The sequence below is a fragment of the Centruroides sculpturatus genome, unplaced genomic scaffold, assembly GCF_000671375.1.
Source record: "Centruroides sculpturatus isolate CEXI.00-Female unplaced genomic scaffold, Cexi_2.0 scaffold2135, whole genome shotgun sequence".
Taxonomy (NCBI): domain Eukaryota; kingdom Metazoa; phylum Arthropoda; class Arachnida; order Scorpiones; family Buthidae; genus Centruroides; species Centruroides sculpturatus.
Genome location: NW_019386266.1, coordinates 41,211 through 66,434, shown reverse-complemented (window position 1 = coordinate 66,434; position 25,224 = coordinate 41,211). Strand labels below are relative to the sequence as shown.

The 25,224-nt window shown below is 29.6% G+C and overlaps 1 protein-coding gene across 1 annotated transcript in view; it reads left to right on the top strand.

Annotated features, from left to right (window-relative positions):
• Window positions 1-1,999: 1,999 nt before the first annotated feature.
• The window catches only part of LOC111614328 (N-alpha-acetyltransferase 15, NatA auxiliary subunit-like), a gene marked incomplete at its 5' end in the record, with an annotated part of 41,714 nt that continues 18,489 nt past the window's right edge, over window positions 2,000-25,224 (top strand). The window contains 10 exons of the mRNA XM_023355692.1: window positions 2,000-2,134; window positions 3,999-4,146; window positions 6,305-6,424; window positions 8,787-8,882; window positions 11,909-12,015; window positions 13,650-13,722; window positions 15,911-16,086; window positions 17,422-17,574; window positions 19,636-19,764; window positions 20,956-21,109. Of these exons, the coding sequence (XP_023211460.1) occupies window positions 2,000-2,134; window positions 3,999-4,146; window positions 6,305-6,424; window positions 8,787-8,882; window positions 11,909-12,015; window positions 13,650-13,722; window positions 15,911-16,086; window positions 17,422-17,574; window positions 19,636-19,764; window positions 20,956-21,109 (1,291 nt within the window). The remainder of the gene's footprint in view (window positions 2,135-3,998; window positions 4,147-6,304; window positions 6,425-8,786; window positions 8,883-11,908; window positions 12,016-13,649; window positions 13,723-15,910; window positions 16,087-17,421; window positions 17,575-19,635; window positions 19,765-20,955; window positions 21,110-25,224) is intronic.

Here is a 25,224-nt window from a genome sequence, read left to right as displayed (position 1 = left end):
TATATACGTTAACAAAATTGTGAAAATATGAACGTCTTTGCTCGTAGCATGCAAAAAAATTATGTTAAAACAGATCTCAGTGCAGGTTGCAGAATAAATCCGTATGGATGATACCATTAACGATGAGAGATAACAGTGCTGGACAATTCCACTTTGTTGAACAGGTAGATTACAAAAAGTATTCCACTGCAGATAATTTCTACAAATGATGACTAAACAAAATGAGTGTCTCCAAAAAATAAAGACTCGATTGTATTAAATAGAGTCTTGTAATCTGAGATAGTGTAAATTATATACTTTAACAAAATTGTAATAATATGAACATCTTTGCTCGTAGCATGCAAAAAAAATTATGTTAAAATATCTAAGAATGTATATATAAACATACACTTGAGCTTACAGAATTTATTCTGTATGTATACTCTGTATACAGGATGCATAGTAAAGTTCTTATACAGCCATGTAATTGGATGATGAACATAAAGTTTGTATAGACAAGAGTTCTTGCAGAGCCACTAGTAGCAAAACTCAGAAATTAGTGTTTCCATTTTGAAAACGTTGCATGATACAGAAAGAAGGTCAATTACATAGTCATAGAGCAGAACCAATTTCAGTTCAAAAGACACACTGCATACATGAATAATGTGAATAGAAAGTATGAAATGCTAATGTGTACATTGTACAAAGACAGTGAAATGCGTATTTCTCGTTTCTTTGAACTGCATTTGTAACTACATGGGTAACGTCATATGTTGTGCACCACTCACACGTATCAGTGTATAAGGACTTTCACTGTGCACCCTTTATATATGGTGCACAATTCATTGTTTACGTCAGGACAATCTAGGTTTTCCTGCTCCCTCTTGTACTATATGTACAGTACTAAATCTTTAATTATCACGACTAATTGTTATTTTTGATGGTATGATAAATATTTATTCTGCTTAAAGAAAAACTAATAATAATAATAAAATTATATTGGCACTTTAATTATCCAAATTAATTCATGGTAAAAGACAGTTCAAATAATTGAAAATTCAGATTAAAAAAAAAGTGTCATTATTTGTGAAAAACACTATTATATTAATAAAACTGTGTGTTTAGTGAATTTCTATGGCTTTCTCTTTCAACAAATTATTTTATACTGTTAACATTATTTTAATGTCCATAAAAATTAGAATGGGTTAGAAAATCAAAGAGATTACAACACTACAAACAACAATTGCTAGTTAAGATTAAATGGACAGGGATAACAATTACTTGGGCGGACTTGACAGGTGGAAGAGTGTATGTTAAAGATTGAGCTTTCATTCTTCTGTCACAATGAATTTAGTTAATTGACAGTTCAGATATTTGGTGTTCCACTAAAATAAATAAATAACTTCATTTAAAAAAGTAAATTCACTGAGAGCTTTGGCTCTCTAGTTGTTCTGGATTCAGAGAAATTTCTCAGATGAATGTACAAAAATGATGATAAAAAAAATTATTGAAAGTTAAATCATGTATCAAAATTATTTACACTCTTCATTTAAAAGGTAAAAGTACATCAGAGTAGAAAATTTGTTTACACTTTTCCATATCCCTCTCCTGTTTACAAGAATTCAAAAATATTTTTAAATTACAGCATTCTATAACATTTCTGTGTTGTTACAATAAAAATTAAATGAATCAGAAGGGAAAGATAATGTTAAGTTTTCCGGATAATACAGTGGTGAAACTTTAAAAAATATTTTAGTTTAACAATCTAATTATAATAATGAGGAGAGAAGACAAAAGCAAGTACATTATGGACTGAATATTTGACAAGATTGGGACCAGAAGTGGTCCGGATTTCCAGCTTTTTGATCTTTGGGACACCGACTATATATATATATATCCTTAAAATATAAAGTAAACAATGGAAAGTGAATTTTTTATCATTACATTATATTTATATAAATAAATTTTAATAATTTGTTAAAGAAATTACATGTAAATCTTTTTTTTTTTTTAAATTTAGGATACCAGATATCAGCTCTTCATGTTGCGGCCGACACAACGAGCATCATGGATTGGTTTTGCAATGGCATATCATTTACTAAAAGATTACGATATGGCTTTAAAAATTCTAGAAGAATTTCGAAAAACACAAACGGTAAACATCTATATTTGTGAATGATTATTTTTTGCATTAAAACTTTTGCAAGGCATAATTTTGATCAATTTTGTGAGTGTAGTTAATAATGATGATTTGTTTTCAGTTAGTCTTATGAGAGTAATTTATGACAAATTTCTTGTTCCAGAAAAAAATTTTTTAGTATAACTTGTTAAAGTTGAATATTAAAAAAATTGAAAGTTTTGGCCGATTTAAGATGGAATATTGATTTTAAGTATCTTAAATAGAATTTAAAAAACAAAAGTTATCAATCAAAATTTACAAATAGTTTCTCATAATTTAGTTTAAAATTTAAATGTTTTGGAACTTTTATGTTATTGCAGAAAGACTTAAAATTGGCACAAAATAAATCTATTTTATAATGAAATAAATAGGGATGTGTTTTGGGCATCCATGGTGAATATATGTATTTTTCAATAAAAACATGATCAGTAACAAAATGTTACTTAATAATAATATCTTAGGCATATTTATTTATAGCTGAAATCAACAATGAATTTTTATTTGGCCACTGTTGATCTCGTACAACAATGCCACTGGGTGTGACTTTGATTCAGTTCTGGATGGAACGGGCTTAGGATCATCCGTTGATAATGGGCTAGACATAGGATCGTGCACCTTTTTGTAAGATACAAATCCAAAGTTGTTGGCCGTGTCTATTTTTCTTTTTTGGGAATTTCATAATAAGGTGTTAAGGCTTTTTATAAACTCTTCACGAAGACACTTTGTTCTCAGTCGGGATTCATTTCACACAACAGACTTGGACATTCAGGTTTACTAAATTTTTTTTATTTGACTTGGCTGTTCTTTTTCTATTTTAAAATAGGTACTGTTAAAATTTTATCTTTGAATTGTAAAATACTGTGTGAATAATAAACACTTCAAAATAATAAAGAAACCAGAACTGTTTAGAATTGCTATTAAAGTGAAGTTGTTGCTAATGCTACCATCAGGCATGAAAAAAAATATTTGCTTTAGTAGTTACTAAAAATATTCTACACACAGTGGAAGAATTTTTTGAGAACTAGAAGGAAAAATTTGAAACCAGTGTTACTGTCAAACACCATAAAATGAGAGCAGCCTGTATATAAATATGAGCTTGATATTAGATTATTTCTGTTATGGAATAAACTAAGAATTGTAATGTAATGCCATGCATGACCTTACACAATGAAAATTCAATACTAAAAAGTTGTATTTCCTGTGGTGAAATTACACAAGGGTGTGGACACAAAAGGAGATACTTGTATCCATAGTGCAAAGCAGTTTATTAAATGAGAAATCTTCACTGCCAAAGAAATTTATGTCTGAGAGTAGAGTGCCTGAGCGGAACTAGTTCAGCCAGACAATTCCATCAGCCACGTGATTTCCTCTGAGTGATAGCCATTCTGTTTTGATGACAATGTTTCTTACTTGTGCTACTGGGATTGATTTCACATTATCAGTTCCTATTCTAAGCTTCCATAAGGCAAGAGATTGTGACCTTTCCGTATCTGGTTTTATGCATGTAATCTAAGTCTTGACTTTATGTTCCAAGTGGCTTATTGCATTCTGACTCAGATTTGGGTCTCTGCCATATTTAAGGGGCCGAGTTCGTACATCCCTCGGTCAATTGACAGTAGATCCGCTTTCTCGCGGATTTGCCATAGTGTTGTACTTTCGAGAAATAGTGGCACAATGTGGTATTCAGCCACTTGTTTCTGAACAAATTGAATTTCATATAAAATTTATGTAGAATGTAGTAAATTAAAGTTGTAAACTGAAAATAGTTTTAATATTTTTTTAATAAACTACTTCAGATTTTATAAGTCTTTTCAAAACTAATTAGTGTTACTTTTTATAGAAGCGTGGGTATGATTACGAACATAGTGAATTACTACTCTATCAGAACACAGTATTACAAGAAGCTGGAAATTTAGAAGAAGCATTGCTACATCTAGAAAAATATGAAGATCAAATTTGTGATAGGTTAACTATTATGGAAACCAAAGGTATTTAAACAATAACTTTTCAGAGATTAAATTAAATCTTTAATTTCTTTTACTGGCAACACAACAGTTTTATGGCACATACATTTAATTGTAATAGATCAACTTGATGCTGACAAATTTCTGTCATATCACATTGCCCAGTTAATAGAATATATAGAATGAAAATATATTGCAATAGAATAGAATATATAGAATGAAAATATATTGCAATAGAATAGAATATATTTTAAATTATAATATATAAGCTGGCTTTTTAAGCTTGAAAAATCATTAATATATGACGGATAGAAATACTGTACATCATAAAATTTCTACATTTTAATTTAAAAGAATATTCTTTTAAATTAAAAGTTTTAGATTTCACTATGGCTCTTAATTTCTTGGTACTAAAATTTAAGTATACTTTCATTGTTAATATACGAGGTCTGTTCAAAAAGTATCGGACTTTTATTTTTTCCATGTAAACCAATGATGCGCGGGAGGCCTGTTTCGATGGAGTTGTGGAGGGGACAGTCATGCACAGCTCTGAATTTTTTCCCGCTTGCAGGAAGCGTCAGTCGTTGGCAGTCGGACTTTGAGTGAGGACATGTAGTGAGCTCTCGTCAGATTCCACTAAGTTGGAAAATGACTGAACAGTGTGAGCAGCGATATTACATCAAATTTTGCGAAAAACCTTGGCGATACCGAAGCGTAAACTATTCGCAAGATTCAGCAGGCTTTCGGGGACGATCCTTGAGGCCAAAAAAAGCGTGGCAGGTCCGCAGCAATATCAAGGTCATGTTGACAGTTTTTTCAACTCTCGTGGGGTGGTGTATCGTGAGTACGCACCACAAGGCCAAACCATCGCAAAGGAGTACTACCAGGAGGTCCTTCGTCGTCTTTCCGATGCTGTGCGACGCAAATGACCGGATCTGTGGTTGATCAAAACTTGGCAGCTCCATCGTGATAATGCATTCGCCCATTCTGCGCATCTGATTCGGGCTTTCGTCGCCAAAACACAACACTCCTGTGATTCGTCACGCTCCGTACTCTCCCCACATGTCTCCGTGTGACTTTTGGCTATTTCCCAAGATGAAAATGCCGCTAAAAGGAACCCGATTTTAGTCGAGAGAAGACATTGTGCGGAATGCAACGGACCGGCTGAGGCCTTTCCAAAAGATGCGTTCCAACAGTGTTTCCAGCAATGGCAGGAATGCTGGGAGAAGTGTATACACTACCAAGGAGACTACTTTGAAGGGGATTAGGGTTTTGTACCTCAAAATCAATAAATGTATTTTTTCCGACCAAAGGTCCGATACTTTTTGAACAGCCCTCGTAAATTTAATGACAAAAAATTTTGAACTTAATAATTTTTCAAAGTAATCTACAAATATAAAATTCTGTCCCTAATAATGAAAGAATCAATTTTAACATAAAAATTAAATGACCAATTTTTGTACACAATTGTTTATCTTTATTGATGATAAATTTGATAAACCGACAAGTAAATTCTACACGAAAAGCAGGATTGAAATCGTTAAGCAGGGAAGAAGAAAACATTAACTGTTCTGTTATTCAATAAACATTTAGTAAGAAATATCTTTGGGTGTTTTTGCATTTGAATATTGTAGAATTTTATAAATAAAGTTAATAGAATTAATTTAATTAAGTTATATGATTAAATTTAAATAAGAAATCGTTAAATATTAAATGATTTCTTATTTGAATTTTATTATATAAAATAATGATTTTTAACTAAAAACTATGCTACTAAACATTTTATCCTGCTTACATATGAAGTTTTTTAGTATAGGTGTGTAGTAAGTAAGTGGTTGGGTTTGGCTTCATTTCACAGTTTGATGCTTTCCTGAATCAAATTCCCTGCTTTTTCTTCTATACTAATGGCACTGGTTGGTCCCAAAGTGTCATGTGAGTTTCAAAAAAACATCCCACAATTTTGTCTCATCTGGCTGGACTATGGGCAGGACTAACACTACAGTAATAATTTGTACAATTTACAAAATGATTTTCCAGTTTTGTAATGCATTTATATAAATTTATGTACTATTATGAAATCAGTGTCATATAACAGATATAAGAAATTGCAGTAAATTTTGTTTTTAAGTTAAAAAAGGTGTGTTTGTAAGTATCTATATAATTTATATTTTTTTTTCTTTAGCCAATTTATTGCTAAAATTACACAAGTATCACGAAGCTGAGAAGGTATTTAGAGAATTAATTAATAGGAATCCAGAAAATCATGCTTATTATAAAGGTCTAGAAAATGCTTTAAGGCCAGGTAAGAACGATTTGATTATATTTATTCTTACCTTACTATAAATAAAACACTTTTCTTGATTTGTCTTAAATTTAAATTTTAATTACATCTTGGGTTTTTAATGGAATGAGTGAAAAGTAATTTTTATAATTATCTCATTAAAAATTTGATTATTAATTGAAGTTAGGAAATACTTCAATTTAGTCGAATATTGATGAACTCTTAATTAGAATTGAAGATATTCCTAATTCATTGATTCAAATCATACTCTCATAAATAAGAAAATTGTTTGAAATGTTAATAAATGTGAATAAAATTGGTTAACACATTTACTATTAGGTAATAAAATAGCAATAAATTGTAAAAAAATAAATTGGTTTTAAAATAAAAATCACAGAGCAAATATTATTACTTGTGCATGTTATGCTAGAACTAATAGAAAGAGGAGTTATAAATATTTAAAAAACAATGGTTTAACAAAGACAGTAATGTAGATTTATTTATTTGCAAATAATTATTGAACAGATAAGAATATTGATAACAGGTGTGATTAAAACTTTAGATTAGTGACAGTCAGGATTGATAGTGAAAATCTTACGGAAATAAAAGTAGAATAATTAATTAAATTAATAAATAAAGAACATTTATAACTTTAACCTGTCCGATGTTGAAATTTATCTCCGTTGCATGTTGTATCGTATTGAATTTTTGTCAATGTTAATTTGTCAATGTAATTTTCATTAGACTTAACGTCTAATGAAAATTACACGTTTTTGAAAAAAATAACTGTGGCTGTTGTATCGTTCGAAATTATTTTTTTATTCCACACAAACAAAATAAATATATTAATAAATGTAAAAACAAAAAAAATTATATTTTGGAAGTTAATTTTAATATAAAAATTATAATGGCTGGCAACATTTAGTTTCAAAAACGTTCTTACGCTGAAACGAGTTATCTCGGGTCAATTGGTTAGCAGGTTGCAACCTGAGATATGTTGGGAATAACACTGGATAGGTTAAGAATTTGCAAAGTTGGATGGCTAAATAGTTAAGCTATTGGTCTCTTGCTCTAGCAGACCTGGGAATGAATCAGGATGGATCAAAAATAACCTAACAAATGTTTTTGGGGGGAGTGGTTTGTCTTGAATATTTTAGACCTTGTCTTTCCATTGTAGATCTGGATGAATCCGCAGTGGACTTGATGAAAAGACTGTGTCGATATCCAGTTGATGGAAAGAGTAAAAAAAGAAAACTTGTATTGGGATTCATATTAAATATAATATTTAACTAGAATTTAAAATCTAAAAACAGTTTGTGATTACAGTAGAACATCGATCATCTGAAACAATTTGGGACTGTGGTTGTTCCGATAACTGATCATTTACAAAAAAATATATTAAACACAAAACTGTACTGTATATAATTTGTGTCACACGTCTTACAAATACATACCTTACATAATGTAATACATTAAACTAGGCCTAAAGTTCAGTTTGGCAGGAATAAGAAGAGTGCTGCAATGCCACAGCCCTAGCAGAAATTTGAATTTGTTGAGTGGAACGCTTTCGGTTAACCGATGTTTTGGTTGATTGGTATTCGGATAATTGATGCTCTACTGTATTATATTTTATCCAGTATGACCATCTTTTTTATTAGAGGTTATGTCGCTGCAGAAATGCAAGTTGGTTAAAATGTCTTCTGGTAACAATGCTGTAATAAAAAACAAATATTTGATTAAAATTGGCCAAATTGACTATTTGTTTTTAATTATGGCATTGTCTTCAGAGAACATTTTAACTAGTTCTCATTTTAATTTGTTTTAATCAATGAAAAGATCATCTTTTTAGATGATGATTGTGGTCACCGGTGATCAAGAAAGACTAATTTGTGAGAACATTTTGTATCTTACACATATTTTATGTTTTTAAAACCTAAATGTTGACAGCAATGTTTAATATGTGGAAGTATTATAGCATAATTGCCATAAAACATTAGCTTATGAAGCTTTTATAGCTATTATGTTTAAGATATTTTGCATATGTTAATGGCAGCTATTAATTGGCAGACGTCTAATGGGGTAAATCTCTAGTTTGTAAATGAAATTCATAAATAGAAAATGTGAATAAATTTTACATTAAATTTTATTAGTTATTTATTTATTTACATCTAGAAGTAAACAGTTAATTGATTATAAGTTAAAATTTTGAGACAGATCAAAGGAACACTTTGTATGTTTTCCTTCAGTTGGATTATTTATTTAATTGGTCAAACTGAGAAATTTTTAATTGTATATTATTGCTATGTTTAACCAAGTTTTGCCATTAAAGATTCTTTATTTTTAAAGACAGATTATACTTCATGAAAATTCTTTATATTTTCAGAATTAATAGAAGATAGATTGAAAATTTATAGGGAATATCAATTAAAATATCCTAGAGCTCAAACTCCTAGAAGAATTCCTATTAGTTTTACAATGGGTAAGTATTTTCAGAATAAAATTTCATTAAAAATATACATTTTTTGATTTTATGTTCACAAAATATCAAATTATTAATGATAAAAAACAGAAATGCATTAGCAATTATTACTATTTTATTTTTGTTTTACATGTAGAAAGATTAAATTTGATGATGATAAAATTGATTGTGGCATTCTGAAAAGCTAAGAACCATAATTCATTTTTCTTGTGGCCAGATGGCTGAGCGGTTATGGTGTCGGCCTACAGCTATGGGGACCTGGGACTAAATCCAGACTGGTCAAAACCTCCCAGAAATTTTTTGGGGTGGTTCATCCAGATTATATAGGATCTTGTCCCTCACCACCTGGCCTGCTTGAATCCATACTGGGCTTGTTATAAAAAAAATAAGGCCCTCTTAGTGTCCAAGGGGAGGTAGACTTTAAAAAAAATTATTTTTTTGTTTTATATTTTCAAATATTCTTGCTAACTCAAATTCCATTAAATTAAACAGATTTTATTTTTGCATTAAATTATTATTTTTTAAAATAAGAGGAATTTGTAAAATTAATATGCTCTGCACATTTTACATAAACATACACACTGAATACAATTTAAATACATACATTAATTTGTAGACCTTTTTTTTTTTTACTCTTTCTTATGTATAATCCACTAATTCAAACAATTCTATAAAATAATTTGTTTGGAGAAGTGAGAGTGCAATCTGTTTAGAGAATTTGCAGTGTTTCTATTTAAATTTTTGAATGGCATTTATGTATTTAGAATAAAGGTCAATAATTGAAACTATAAACTTAAAATCTTAGCTTGAAGAAATATTCATTTATCCCAATGCTTTTTAATTAGTTTTTAATATATATTTTTTTAACTGAAATATAATTAATGTCTTACAGTTTTTAATTATAAATATACAGGGTCTTCTAAAATGAATGATACCATTTTAAAATCATTAAAATTATATCGATTACTATTCGAGAAGTATGCAACGTACATCAATCAATAGAGTAACCGTTCGAGTTTTGTCTCCCGTCTGTATTTAAACGTCTTGTTGTCTACGGCATCTAGGAAATATACCATAAACAAAAATAGCAACTCTTCAACAGAGAAGGTGTTTTGTTCCCTCCGTTTGCAAAGTTGAAATTGCTCGTCATTGTGCAACACAACTAAGTTGCAGGAGCTGTAGAATTGTGGCTGCCTTGGGAGAGTGATGATGGATACACTGTAGTGGGTATAGGAAAAATTTGGGTATTGTTTGGATATGCGTTGTGTGACACGAGATGCATGCACAAAGAAATCGTAATGGGCAAATGTGACATTTGGGCAATTTTACAATGTTTTAATGTGCATTTCAACGTTCTTGGATAATAATTAGAATAATTTAAAATGGTAACATTCTTTTTGGAAGACTGTATTTACAGTAAACAGGTTGGCAACGTGCACAGAAAAGTTTCGTATATTAGTTTGGGTAAAATGCAGAATTTAATATTGGCTTCAGATAATTATAAAAATTTTATTAAAAGAATTTTGCATAAATTTAACATTAAATATAATTTGATAAGAATTATAATTAACATTAAATTTATGCAATTTATTGTAGTTAATTCTTTAAAGTTGTTTTAGTCAGATTAATATTTGCTATTTTTTTAAAATTAGATATTTATCAATATTATGAGGGTCGTTCAGTAAGTCCTTAGAAAATCCAATAGATGGCGCTCGTAGCCTAAAAAATGGCGCGTTTTTTGTAAGCATCATGTCTTACTAGACAGTTGTGAAAGTCTCAGTCATATCCATCACATGGTTTAATTTTTATTGTTGATTGAAGCAAGAAACTTTTGTTTATTTAGAAAAATGGAAAAAAGTGAGTTTCGAGTGGTGATTAAACACTTATATTTAAAAGGCTTAACACTGAAAGAGATCAAAGCTGAGTTGGATGAAGTTCATGGCACATCTGCTCCTGTGTTTGCAACTGTTTACAATTGGGTAAATGAGTTCAAACGTGGTCGTACATCCACAAAAGATGAACGTTGTTCAGGACGTCCAGTGGAAGTGACTACTCCCAAAACGATTGATAAAATCCACGATATAGTTCTGAGTGATCGACGAATCAAAGTGCGTGAAATAGTTGAGGCCACAGGCATATTGCAAGGTACAGTATTTTCAATTTTGCATGAAAAATTGGGTGTGAAAAAAATCTCGGCAAGATGGGTGCTGCGTTTGCTCTCAGTGGAGAATAAACGTAATCATGTGGTCCACTCTGAGGCTATTTTGGCACTTTTTCGTCGCAATCCTGATGAGTTTCTGTGTCGATACATAACTGTGGACGAAACATGGATATACTATTATACTCCAGAGACCAAAGAACAGTCAAAACAGTGGGTTTTTGAAGGCGAAAGGGCTCCAAAGAAGGCGAAGATAGTGAAATCGGCCAGGAAGGTGATGGCCACGGTTTTTTGGGATACACACAGAATCATCTACACCGATTACTTGGAAAAAGGAAAAACAATAACTGGAGAGTATTATGCATCATTATTGCACTGGTTGAGCAAAGAAATCAAGGAAAAACGTCCTCATTTGAAAAAGGAAAAGATCCTCTTCCATCTAAACAATGCACGGGTGCACACCTGTGCAGTTTCAATGGCCAAAATCACGGAATTAAAGTTCGAATTATTACCATATTCACCGGATTTGGCCCCAAGTGACTTTTTTTTATTTCCAAACTTAAAAAAAAATGGCTTGGCGGACAACGATTCATGTCAAACGAGATGGTCATCGCCCAAACAGATGCCTATTTTGAGGACCTTCCGAAATCTTACTTTTTAGATGGCTTAAAAAAGTTGGAGAAACGCTTGGAAAAGTGTATAGAGCTTAAAGGAGATTATGTTGAAAAATAAAAAAAAATCTACCTAAAATAATTTGTTTTTCTATCTTTTTCTAAGGACTTATTGAACGACCCTCGTAAAATGTTTAAATTTCTTAATTTTTTTATAATACAAATTTCTAATTACGTTAAAATTTTAAAATTTTCAGACGAGCAGTTTCGTAGTTTAGTCGATCAATACATGAGGAAAGCATTACATAAAGGTGTTCCTCCCTTATTTGTAGACTTAAGATCGTTATATTCTGATCCGAAAAAGGTAAGAGGACTTACATGAAGAAAGACCCGCGTAGTTAAGGTGAAATAAATAAATATAAATACAGATTAGGATGAAGTAAAATTTACTGTAAGTGTTTCTCTGTTTAATCTTGCGAGGCATCTAAATGTTTCACATGACAAGAAACGACTTGTATATTTTATCTAGTATCATCCACCCTTTGTAAATACACCTTTTATGTGTCAAAATAATTGTAAACTGTCAAATATTTGAATAGAAATATTACAGAAAAAAAATATATATATATATATGTGTGTATGTGTATAATGTTTGTAATGTACAATAATATTATATTATATATATATATATATATATATATATATATTACAATAAATATAACTATGCAGTACTTAAAATATCAAAAAATGTTCATGGGACTTGGAGTGAAGTTACTTTTTTATGGATTTGGTTACTACGGTTACATTTTCATGAAATTTTTAGAATATTTTGACAATTAGAATAGATTTAAATTCATATATAATTGGCTGTTTATGACCTGTAATCCAACTTTCATCAAATCATTATTTCTCACAGTAAAAAAAAACTGTTCTGTCAAAGTTTTAGAAATTGTCTTGTTTGGGCTTCAAAATTTATCTTTGAAAGTTCTTTGTGAATTATAATATAAATTATGTAATGGTATGCTTCACTCATTTACAATATATTTTCCTGTTGGTCTGGAGGTGAATTATGATTAGAAATACGTCTCGAGGAAGCATTGGTTTAATGTTATGAGATCACAAATTAGCAACTTTGTGAGCCTTGATTTATAGCTATTATCATTGAAAACTTTACCTTTGTTTTGTAACTGCATCGATTATTAATGATGATAATTCTTTTTTTGTTACATAGTTATTGTTAGCTTTAAACCCTTCATACACACCTAATCCATCAACGTATACAGTAGATTGATTTGCAAAAGTTTGTGTGAATTGGAACTGTATAACCCGAAACTAACATTTATATGGATAATAGGAGGATAGGTTCCAGGGTTTTGCATTTTCCATATGAATGCTAGTACTTGATTCCAGATTATGTGAAATGTTTGCAAAACCAATGTATCGTGTAAATTGACAGTCAGGGATGGCTAGAACCAATGCATCGGTTTTTACTAGAAGGGCAGTGATGCCATACAGAAAAGGGTTTTAACTTAATTGGAACGTATGTTGAAACATGCAGCACTACATGGACTTTTTGAATGCTCCTCGTATGTAGTAAAATTTTTAAAAATACAGATTTTGATGTGTATTTTTGTGATTTTTTTTTTTTTTTTTGTTTTACTTGACAGAAAAACTATTATTACCAATAATATATCAAGGAATTATTCTATCTTCTACTTACTGTTCTTTTATTAAAAACTGTTCTGAGCTCCATATGTCTCCAATAGAATGTATCAAAAATAATATATTGCACATGTGTTAATATATATTACTGAATATGCAGTGTGACAATGTAATTATTTGTGTATATGTATGTAAATGAAGAAATATTTGATGAGAGAAGACATATTTTTGATATTATAAGTGTTGTTGTATTATGTTAAATTTTGATATACAATAATTTTTGGATGATTACATATTGAAAATAATACATTGATTGATAAATAAATTTATTTCCAGGTTAAAATTATAGAAGATCTCGTTCTTAATTATGTTGCATGTTTGACAAAGTGGGAAGTTTTTAGTGAGGAAGGTAACTTTCTTTTTTTCATTTGTTCTTACAGTTTTTATATAAAATCGATATTTTTATTATTATGAATTTTCAAAGTATCAATGTTATTAAAATGTTATTAACCGTGTAACTGTTTCTGTTTTGTTTATCAATTAGAAAATTGTTCAATTTTGTTATTTTAATAATAATAAAAAAAAAATATACTAATTTCATTGGTTAAAGTAATTGTAGGCTTTGTAATTGCAAAGTCTTGATATGTTTTTCGATGTCCCATCTAAAGTAATTTAAGAAATTTTAAGATCATCATCTTCACCAATTTACATTTAATTTCTTTGCATGAAGAGAAATTGGTTGACTGTACTTAAAAACTTTCTATCAAATATAATGTGGGAAATGCTCAGTCAATGCTTATGTTACATGAGAACATTACATTCTGGATTAGGTAACTACAAGCATTAATTGTCGGTAGTGTTTCCGAGATTTGATTTCATATTTTCGATTTCTGGAGTGCATAATTTTTATCAGAAAAATTACTCTTTAGTTACAGTCAACACATTTTATTATCATTTTAATACAGTAGAGCATCGATTATCCGAAAGTCAATTATCCAAAAGAATCCCAGTCGGCAAATTTAAATTTTCGCCAGTACTGTGGAGCTGCGATCTTTGGCTATGTCTTGGGTTATCTGAATTCATAATCGGTTATCTGAAATATCGATTTTCCGAACAACCCCAGTCCTCAATTCATTCGGATAATCAATGCTCTACTGTATATGCAATTAATTAAATGCAGGTTTTAGATTAAAGTTAAAATTTTATTTTAACAAATTTTATGTTGAAGTAATTTGCATAAAATATAATTTTAAGTATAAATTAAATAAAAGATATAAGTAGTATTACTTACATATAACAAGCAGCACATGAAAATAGTCACAACAAAATTCAAAGTGTTACACTTAACTGATGATTTGCCTGAAGAGGAGGATACTTGCATGATGAACAAACTGATTCTGGGAGGACGGGCGTAATAACTATGCCTATTGCCTGTGGCTGTTTATTAGTAAAAACATTCATTACATTTTTTTTAATATTGTAATGTAAAATATATAATGTCTTTTTGCAATTTAGAATGTATTATATATATTTAATAAAGGTTGGTATGTGTACAGTGGGTGATCGGTTAACGAACAAATTGGATAACGAACACTTTCGCGAAAGATTTTTATGACCGGACAATGAACACGTTTGGATAACGAACACTTGACTGAACAAACACAAGAAGGAGCGACGTAAAATAACGAATACCGATTGGTCTTCCTTTGTCTTCAGGCAACAATTCAAATCTTTTCGGAGTGCAGGAGACGTCGACATCAACGGTTTTCCCAGTATATACTGATCGGATAGAATTTCCACAAACTTTGAAACACTCCCTTGTAATTCCAGCCCTTGTAATATTTCTGACAGAAACAATTCTATTATGTTTTCTTTTGAAAATGCAGATTTATGCTGATATCTGCTATTAAAGATCTTTTGAAGAGGTGGGAGGATGTCAGAACAACGGTTTTAAAATGGCATCCAAACCAGGTTGAGGTTAATAGGCCTAGGGATCTCTACAATTACAATGCTATTAATTACTTTTGAAAAATCAGGAATAAGACAGAAAAGCAATCGACATTGGACAGATTCTTTAACCCCACAAACGGAAAAAAACATTACTAATAAAAATCCAAGACCATGTATATATATATTTTTATTATTGCATATGAATAAATGTAGTAAGAAAGTATATATATTTTATTTTGGGGGGTCTCCAGAACGAATTAATCAAATTCCCATAGAAACCTATGGTAAATCGATAATCGGTTAACGAACAATTCGGATAGCGAACAAAGTCTTGGAACGGATTATGTTTGTTAACCAATCACCCACTGTACTTGTTTTAATGACAGTTCAAAGATCTAATAATTTAATATGCTACATAAAATAGCAGTTTATTTTTTTATGTCACACACTTGATTTTCAATAAACAAATTGTGTATTTGTTCAAATCTTCATAATTTAATTTCTCATTAACAATCTTTATATTTTAAATGATTAAATAGTAGAAAAGTAAAATTATCACTATATTATATCATATTCGTTCCCAAATTGAATGTAATGACAATTGTGTTAAGTTCTAGAAGTAGTTATTAATTTGTGTTTCTTTGTAGATAAAGACACGTGTGAAAAGGAACCAGCAACCGCTCTTCTATGGGCATATTATTTTCTAGCACAACATTACGATTATCTAGGTTGTACAGAAAAAGCACTTAAATATATAAATACCGCAATCGAACATACCCCAACCTTAATTGAATTATTTGTAGTTAAAGCCAGAATATATAAAGTAAGTAATTTTGGTGTATGTTTTAATACTTTCTCTTAAATCTAAGAAATGATTATATGACATTATTTGTAAATTAAAGTATTTAAGTCAATTTTATATTTAGTGCTTAGCATGATTTCATTTTATTATTCTCTAATGTGCATGAGCAATATTGGACTGTACTCTATGCACAAGTGCAGCACGTAGCTCTAAATAGAACTTTTGGACTAACGTTTTTGATCTACAAATGGAGATCTTCGGGTTTATATATTCTCTGATGGAATGTTTGAATAGAACAATGGCATGCTTTTTGTTTTTGTCATTGTTCTATTCAAGCATTTCATCATCAAATGTATGGACTTGAAAGTAAACTTTGTAGGCTTCCAGCAGGCCTCATGCATTTCTTTCTTAGTTACAAGTTTTAAGCCGACCAAGTACTAACAATCCATAACTGTCAATACACTAGATACTAAAATAATACATGCTGATGGTGTGCAAACTGATAATATATAGTTCATTCCTAATTTTTTTTAGACCTTGGTCGAGTTTAGTTCAAAGGTTCTTTGCCCCAATATCAGTTTAAGTAGGGTCGAGGCAGAAAACAGAAAAGTAATGTTACCAAAGCTCCAGGGGTTGCTCAATAGGATCTCATGGCTGAATGCAGGCCATGGGTTGTTCAAGACTGAATTAAAAGAGTACTTTATTGCCTTTATGTTATATATACAAGCTAGTAATGTTATGCAATTTATATACAATTTTGCAAATTTATAACTGTATATTATTGTATATATGAATAATTATTTATTTATTAAAAATTATTAGTTATAATCTTGGAAATTGTTACAAATGGAGATCATCTTCAGGTTTGTATATTCAGGTTTAAATGTTTATTTGTATAGTTAAATTGATCGGTGGAAATTGTAATTTCCATCTATCATTTTAACTATACAAATAAATATTTGACAGCTATTTCAATATTTCTTACTTCAATTATTTTGAAAGGGTTAATCTTATTAGCACTTTCAAAAACTTAGGAAACAATAAGGAAAATAAATATTATCCTAAATAAAATATATGTAATTATTCAAGTTGTTTTGGTTTGGAAGATTGCCATGAAGAATAATACAGTAAGATGTTTCTAGCAGCTTGCTGTTGAATACTAAATATTTACTTGTGAATCATTAGAATTGATGCAATTCTAATGACACACAGCCTTACACTGAGCATGCAACAACTGTTTATTGAAGTACTGGTCGGCAGTGATCCACAATTGTAACTGCTTATTTATAACTTAGTTTTAAAACATTTTATGCAAATTTTACCAGCATTCTGCTAAATTAATTTTGTTTTATGTAGCATGCAGGAAACATTCAGGAAGCGGTTAAGTGTTTAGATGAAGCTCAGGCACTGGATACAGCCGATCGTTACATAAATTCCAAGTGTGCCAAGTACATGTTGAGAGCTAATATGGTCAAAGAAGCAGAAGAAATGTGTTCAAAGTTCACAAGGGTATATTTTAATTTAAAGTTTACAAATATATGTTGTTGTTTTTTTTAATATGAATTAGATGTATTGTTGAGAAAACTGAACTATAATTGTTGCATTACTTAAAATGCAATAATTATAATTTATTTTATTTTTTCATAAATTACATAACTAAAGAAGATTACTATATATAAAAAACAAGTTTTATATTGTTTATGAAGGATGTCTGATAAGTATCTAGTAAATTTTTGAATACTATAAAACTCTTAAATTTCACCCTAATTTAATAAAACAAGAATTAATGGTAAGAGTATTATGGGGAAATAACATAAAATAATCAAATTTCAACATATGCTCCTGCATTTTCCACTAGCTATTGCAAACATGTATATATTACGTCGATGGCTGCTGCAGGAATGGAGATGGAATACTTGTAACACCTGTATTTTTTCTCTGGTTGATCTACAATATGTTGTTTGATATGATACATCATTTCTTTGGCCTATCCCTGTAAGAAGAAATTATAGGAAGTTACGTCTGGACTTGTAGTTGGCCACTCATATGGTCCTCTTCTTCCGATCTATTTTCCCCGGAATTTTCTGTTGAGCCACTTGTATGTCAAGTGGACGAAATGTGATGAAGCATCATCTTACAGAAAGTGAAGATCATCTTTAATGCTTTGTTGCATAGTCACAGGCTCCAGACTCTATCCATCATATTGAGGTAGTGCTTTGCATTCATTTTATCTTTCTAAATGGAAGGCTCAATGATGTGTCATTGTGATGCCAATCCACACTGTGACTTAGGCCATTTCTGAACTTTTTTTGCTATGATTTTTGATACTCTTTGGACCAACAGTGACAGTTATATCTGTTGACAAAACCACCAACACAAACACTGCTTTATTAGTCTATAAGATATTCTGAAACAACTGTGAATGATTTTCCTGCCAGTTTGGGGGAAGTCCCTTCCTTTGTTTTCTATTATTAAGGTAGTAAGTTCTAATCTTGGATCTTGCAAATTGAAAATAAAGAAGAAAGCTAAAAAAACAGTTTCTGATATAAAAAAAAATTTTCAGCTGTTATCTAACAATGCCGTCTGGCATGCAAATCACTCTCAAAAAACTTTTTTAAATGCATTCCTTTATGCATTTTATATTTAATATGGGTATTGGATAAGTTAGGAAGTTCCATTAATGAAATGTTTGTTGTTTGTTTAAGTTTTGAAGACAACGACAAAATTCTTTTGAAAATTACTGTGGCTCTATGACCTCTTGTTATTAACTACAGTGTTGTTTTTCTTACTATTGCAAACATCAGTGCTTTATCAGAATTTAAACCTTTCAAAATATATTAATTAAATTACCCCATTTTGTATATTCAGATATTGGCAGAGATAGGAAATTTGTTAATAAGATAATCTGTGATTCTGCAGATTTATTTTATTATAAATTTTATTGTAAATAGTTTAAATGCATTAATAGAAAAACAATATGCCAAGTTAAAAGAGTAGTATAGTAGAGTCCCAGAAACTTGACTCTCGATAACTTGATGTTTTCTGTAAAACTCTTCGTGTTGTCCAATAAATAAATAAATACACATTATCTAATTTTTACTTTTATAGCTTAATACTAGGATCAATCTTATTGATCTTCACCAACAACACCTGATAACATTGTGAGATCCATGTGTTTATAAAGAATATAACCCTTTTTCTAAAGTGCCAGTGCAAAAAATGCACTCCTAGCTATTTGCTTTGTGTAATTGTCTGCACTCCTCAAAATAAAATTACAGCATAATTTATCACAGGCTTTACGGGTTGAAGTATTGTTTTCCAATTAACTCCCTTAGTAACGGAGTAAAGCGTGAATAGAAAAATTGTTATTGTAATGCTTTTAATTTATGTTCAAATCAGGATTAAGGATAAATTTACAAATTGTGAAATGAATAAGAATCTGCATTTTATATATTTTTTAAAAAAGCTGTAATTTTAAGATGCTAACATTTTAAAATATATTTTATAATTGTTATAACTGTCTTGAACTAATTTGAAACATAAAAAGAGTAATATTTAATTTATTTTCAGGAGGGTGTTTCTGCAATGGAAAACTTGAACGAAATGCAATGTATGTGGTTTCAGACAGAATGTGCTCAGGCGTATCAGAGGTTAGAAAGATGGGGAGATTCCTTAAAAAAATGCCACGAAATTGACAGGGTAAGGAAAAATTTTTCATTTTGATCAAGCTGTTGACTTTATTTTATATGAGAACTAGTACAAAACGTAATCAAATTTGACATTATGGCTTTCTCGTTGGACTCAATGACGATGCATAGGAGGGCTTAGTGTTTCAGGGAAAAACACATTTTCAAACTGATTTGTTTTAAATATAATTATGTGAATTAAAAATGAAAATAAACATCAGTAACTTCACTTCTTATATGTTATTAAAAAATATTCTAGAATTGAATAAAATTTGGACACAAAATTTCATAAATAATGATGTATCCCAGAATTAATGTCCCATTTATATCAATTTGGAGACTGGATGATTGCAGAAGGCACAATATGCAAAATATCTTATTTGATATGATTGATTTGCAAATTTTTCTATTATCATCATTTAAATTTATATTATTGTATAATTTCTATTATCTATAGATTACTTTCTAGAAATTATAGTGTAACACAGATTAGGATAATGTTTTTATTTTCATGCATAATCAGATTAACAAATGGATGTTTCCTTAGTACTCTGATGTTAAGAAAATACTTGTATAGATAAAGAAAAACAGTACCCATTTGGATGGCTGAGGTTTAGCTGCGGAACAGATTCAAATGAATGGGACCTGGTTAAAAGATGCATGTTGCATGTCACAGAAAAGTTAAGTTGACAATGGGCTCAACCAATTGACCATTTTGATTGTCGTGGTCAAAAGAGGTAATTGGTGGTGCCAGTCGATGTTTGGTGTCACTTTAATTTTGCATCCATCTTTAGAAATTTTAACAGTTGGCTTGACTTGGGTATGCCCTCTCACCTTGTCCTTGTTTGTATCTACTATAGATACAAACAAAGGCTATCATAGTACCTGCAGAAAGAGTGTTTTAAAAATTGTCCATCTAAACTAGGACAAAGGAGCATATTAATCTTAAGTCATTGACCTACACTGTTTTAGATTTTCAACAAGTTTAAATTTTAGTGTTATAATTTTACTTAATTATAATATTTAGAAATAAGCAGTGAATGTATTTGAGTAGTTTGTTGTTAAAAATTGAAATTTATTTATTTAGAGATATTAAAACAAATAACTATATCAAATCTTAATAATGTTATTTTATGATTAGTAGAATAATAACGAGATATGATTAATAGTAGTTATTGCCTAATGGAAGAAATTCAATTTTCAGCATTTTTCAGAGATCATAGAAGATCAGTTTGATTTTCATACATATTGTATGAGGAAAATGACATTAAGAGCATATGTAGGATTGCTTAGGCTAGAAGACGTCCTCCGTGCTCATCCCTTTTATTTTAAAGCAGCAAAAGTTTCTATCGAGGTTGGTTTTACGTAAAGTTTACTTTTAAAATATTATCGTTTTTAAAAACTACTTTATATTCAAGTATTTAAGCAAGGTTCTACTGAAATGAATTTTTTTTTACAGATTTTTGCTTACATGTTATATTATCGAGCTAAAATACAAATTTATTTTATACAGATCATTTGTAGAGTTTAAATGAAAAGTGTTTGAAAATATTTAAGTTTAGATTTATTTTAAGATTCTGCTTCACAGGTTGATCGTAAGCTAATACAATTGATCATTCATTCTCTTATGAAGTTAATTTGAGCTGTCCTGTTCAATACTCCCAGAAACGTTTTAGGTCTAAAAATGTTCATTAAAGTAAAGATGTTGGAGGAAAAAAAAAACAAATAAGATAAATGTTTTTGAAGACTAAATCTTGAATGTAGAATTATTTATAAAAAATAGTCGTCTTTCTCGATAAGATTTAATATAGAGCATCTCAATTTTTATTGCACCTTGGTATAGTTTAAAAGAAAATTTTATTAAAAATTTACAAACCTTGTAAAAGAAAACTAGAAGTTGTATAAAAAATGTCTGCAGTTTTTGACACTAAAAAAATTTCATAAATTATAAGAACAAATTTGTGTTTGGTATGGAATATTCCTTAATTGCAAGGTAACAATTTGCAACGGATTTTTTTTTTTATTTTGTTGTAAGATACTGCTTAGTTTATATTTCACCAGAACATTTTTACAAGACTTTTTTTTTTTTTTTACAATAATTGCAAATTTTTACTGCCATGTAATTTAATGGTAGAAGTTTAACTACAGGGTGAGTAAAACTTACCGTTCTTATACTACCCTACAAGAATAAATCCGTATGTTATCACTTTGTCATTAAGTGATTATTTTGTAATGTGAACTTGTTGTTTATAGTTTACTGATATTTAAAGAGAAATTGATAATTAAAAATTATAATCACTATTTACGAGCACAGTTACAAAAGAAAAATGATTTAATAAATTTTTATTGCAGGAATTCGTGCTGCAATTTTACAAATTTTTTAAATTAATAATACTTTCTACAAATCAGTTATAACAAAATTTTCATACAATTAAAGCTATGTGTATAATTTGGTCATAGTTGTGAGCGTTACAATTTTGAGAAATTGGGGGAAAAAACTATTACATTCAGAGCTTTTGAAGTTCATTTTTATTTTTCTGGCTGTTACCTATACATAAGGGAAAGTATGGAAATAGTGTCAAATTTGACATGATTTCAATACTTTCCCTTTGCAAATCTCCATGTTTTGAGACCACCTGAATCCAAAAAAATCAGAAAAAAAACATCTAAAAAATTCCATTTATATGTGTGTTGGCATCTATTTCACTTAATATCTCAGGATGGGGTAAAGATTAAGAAACAAAATTTGGCATGTTGGCTTGTATATGAGGGGCATTGATGCTATTAAATTTTGGTGGTTAAAGGTCGAATAGGTGGGAAGATAAAGGGGGTCGTGCATATCTCCAGTAGGGTCAGACTTAATGACGATTTTACTCATTATTAACATTTATATTATTTTTATAAAACTCATTTCGACCCTCAAAATTAAGGTTTCTGCATTTTATAATAATTAAAAATATAGAAAGTTTTTTATAACAAAATCTCATAATAAAATTGTGTGGGGTGCCATCTGTTAATTTTTATACTTTTAATTACAATATAACTTATGTTTTAAATAAGATCTCATAATAGCTGGGAAAGTTATTAAACTTTTTGATGGATTTTTTTTTTGTTCAAGTTGTTAAAATTATACCTGGTTAACAAGAATAACATTTTTTTTTTTTTTCAAGTGTTTGTTGCCTTCATTTCCTTTGAGTGCGGAGTTTGAAATGGCTACATTAAATTTTTGTTTGAAATTTTTAAGCGTAATAGTTTGCCTTTTTCATTATTTCTTATACTCATTAATTATAAAATTTGTTTCTAAAACATCAAATACCATTGAATTAAACCACACGATCCTCAATGGGTCTGGGAAAAATCTATAATCTTCAATACCCTTATGATACCAGACTAAATTTTGTTTACATATGCAATTGTTTTAGTAAACATAAATTATTTTTAATGATTATTGGCAAGTCATAATCCCTTTAACTTTGAATGATATTAAATATTTTTTGTGTTTAAATTTGTATGTCCATGCATGTTTACAATTTATACAGATGTAAATCATTAATTATATGAACATATTATAAAATATAACAGTACAAATGACTTTACTTGTACAAAACATTTGTAACTTTCTAAATAAAGTTTCTAAACTTCCAAATTTATGAAGTGGGTCATTTTGTCTATGTAAAAGGACTTTCGAGTGTTGGATGAGTATTTTGTATTTCTTATGTTTATGCACTTGCTTGATTTTCCACTTTAAATATTTTAAATTTCCTTAAGTAATTGTGGAGAGGATTCAAAATGTCTGTGTATTAAACACATTGCTAGTGTATGTAGTTGTTTAATTGTTAGTAACTATAGCAGTTTGCCATAACTTTGCGTAGGAAACGAAGAAGTAAAGCAGCCTACTCATTGACGTGTGCTACAAAATGTGCCTCTCAGCATTATTTTTCTCACTATAGTAGCAACAGCAGTGTCCTAATAAAATTATGAACATTTATTAATTATTGTAATTTTAGTTTCAAAGATAATTTGTAAAAAAGAGAATCTTTTTGAATTATTTCTTGAGTAAACATGCTCGAAGTTATAGCAAACGGACTGTATGTATCTAGTGAAATAAATAGTTTAAGCTTTATTAAAAGTAAACAGAAATCATTTTGTATGCTATTTTCTTTTAACAAAAATTTGAAAGTTGTGGAATTAATTAGGATTAAATGGTTCCTTAAATACTAAAATACACAGAGCAGCAACAGACCTCTTGTAGGTTACTGTTGGAAACTGGACTACTGAGAGAGAGAAACTCTTGGATCCAGCAGTAGCCTACGAGGAAAGGTGTTGCAATTAAAATAGAATAATCCAATAGAAAAAATATTTTTATTCATTTTATAATTTGTTATTTGTATTTTTGACCATATTTACAACAGTTATCTTTTATATTAAAGTTGACCCCCTATAACACTGTTGATAATTCTGTTTTATATGAATTCCATGTTGTACGATTCACTTAGATTTTACAAATACATGTCTCGGGCTGTAAATGGCTCACGTATTTGTAAAATCTAAGTGACTCGTACAACATGGAATTCATATAAAACAGAATTATCAACAGTGTTATAGGGGGTCAACTTTAATATAAAAGATAACTGTTGTAAATATGGTCAAAAATACAAATAACAAATTATAAAATGAATAAAAATATTTTTTCTATTGGATTATTCTATTTTAATTGCAACACCTTTCCTCGTAGGCTACTGCTGGATCCAAGAGTTTCTCTCTCTCAGTAGTCCAGTTTCCAACAGTAACCTACAAGAGGTCTGTTGCTGCTCTGTGTATTTTAGTATTTAAGGAACCATTTAATCCTAATTAATTCCACAACTTTCAAATTTTTGTTAAAAGAAAATAGCATACAAAATGATTTCTGTTTACTTTTAATAAAGCTTAAACTATTTATTTCACTAGATACATACAGTCCGTTTGCTATAACTTCGAGCATGTTTACTCAAGAAATAATTCAAAAAGATTCTCTTTTTTACAAATTATCTTTGAAACTAAAATTACAATAATTAATAAATGTTCATAATTTTATTAGGACACTGCTGTTGCTACTATAGTGAGAAAAATAATGCTGAGAGGCACATTTTGTAGCACACGTCAATGAGTAGGCTGCTTTACTTCTTCGTTTCCTACGCAAAGTTATGGCAAACTGCTATAGTTACTAACAATTAAACAACTACATACACTAGCAATGTGTTTAATACACAGACATTTTGAATCCTCTCCACAATTACTTAAGGAAATTTAAAATATTTAAAGTGGAAAATCAAGCAAGTGCATAAACATAAGAAATGCAAAATAATCATCCAACACTCGAAAGTCCTTTTACATAGACAAAATGACCCACTTCATAAATTTGGAAGTTTAGAAACTTTATTTAGAAAGTTACAAATGTTTTGTACAAGTAAAGTCATTTGTACTGTTATATTTT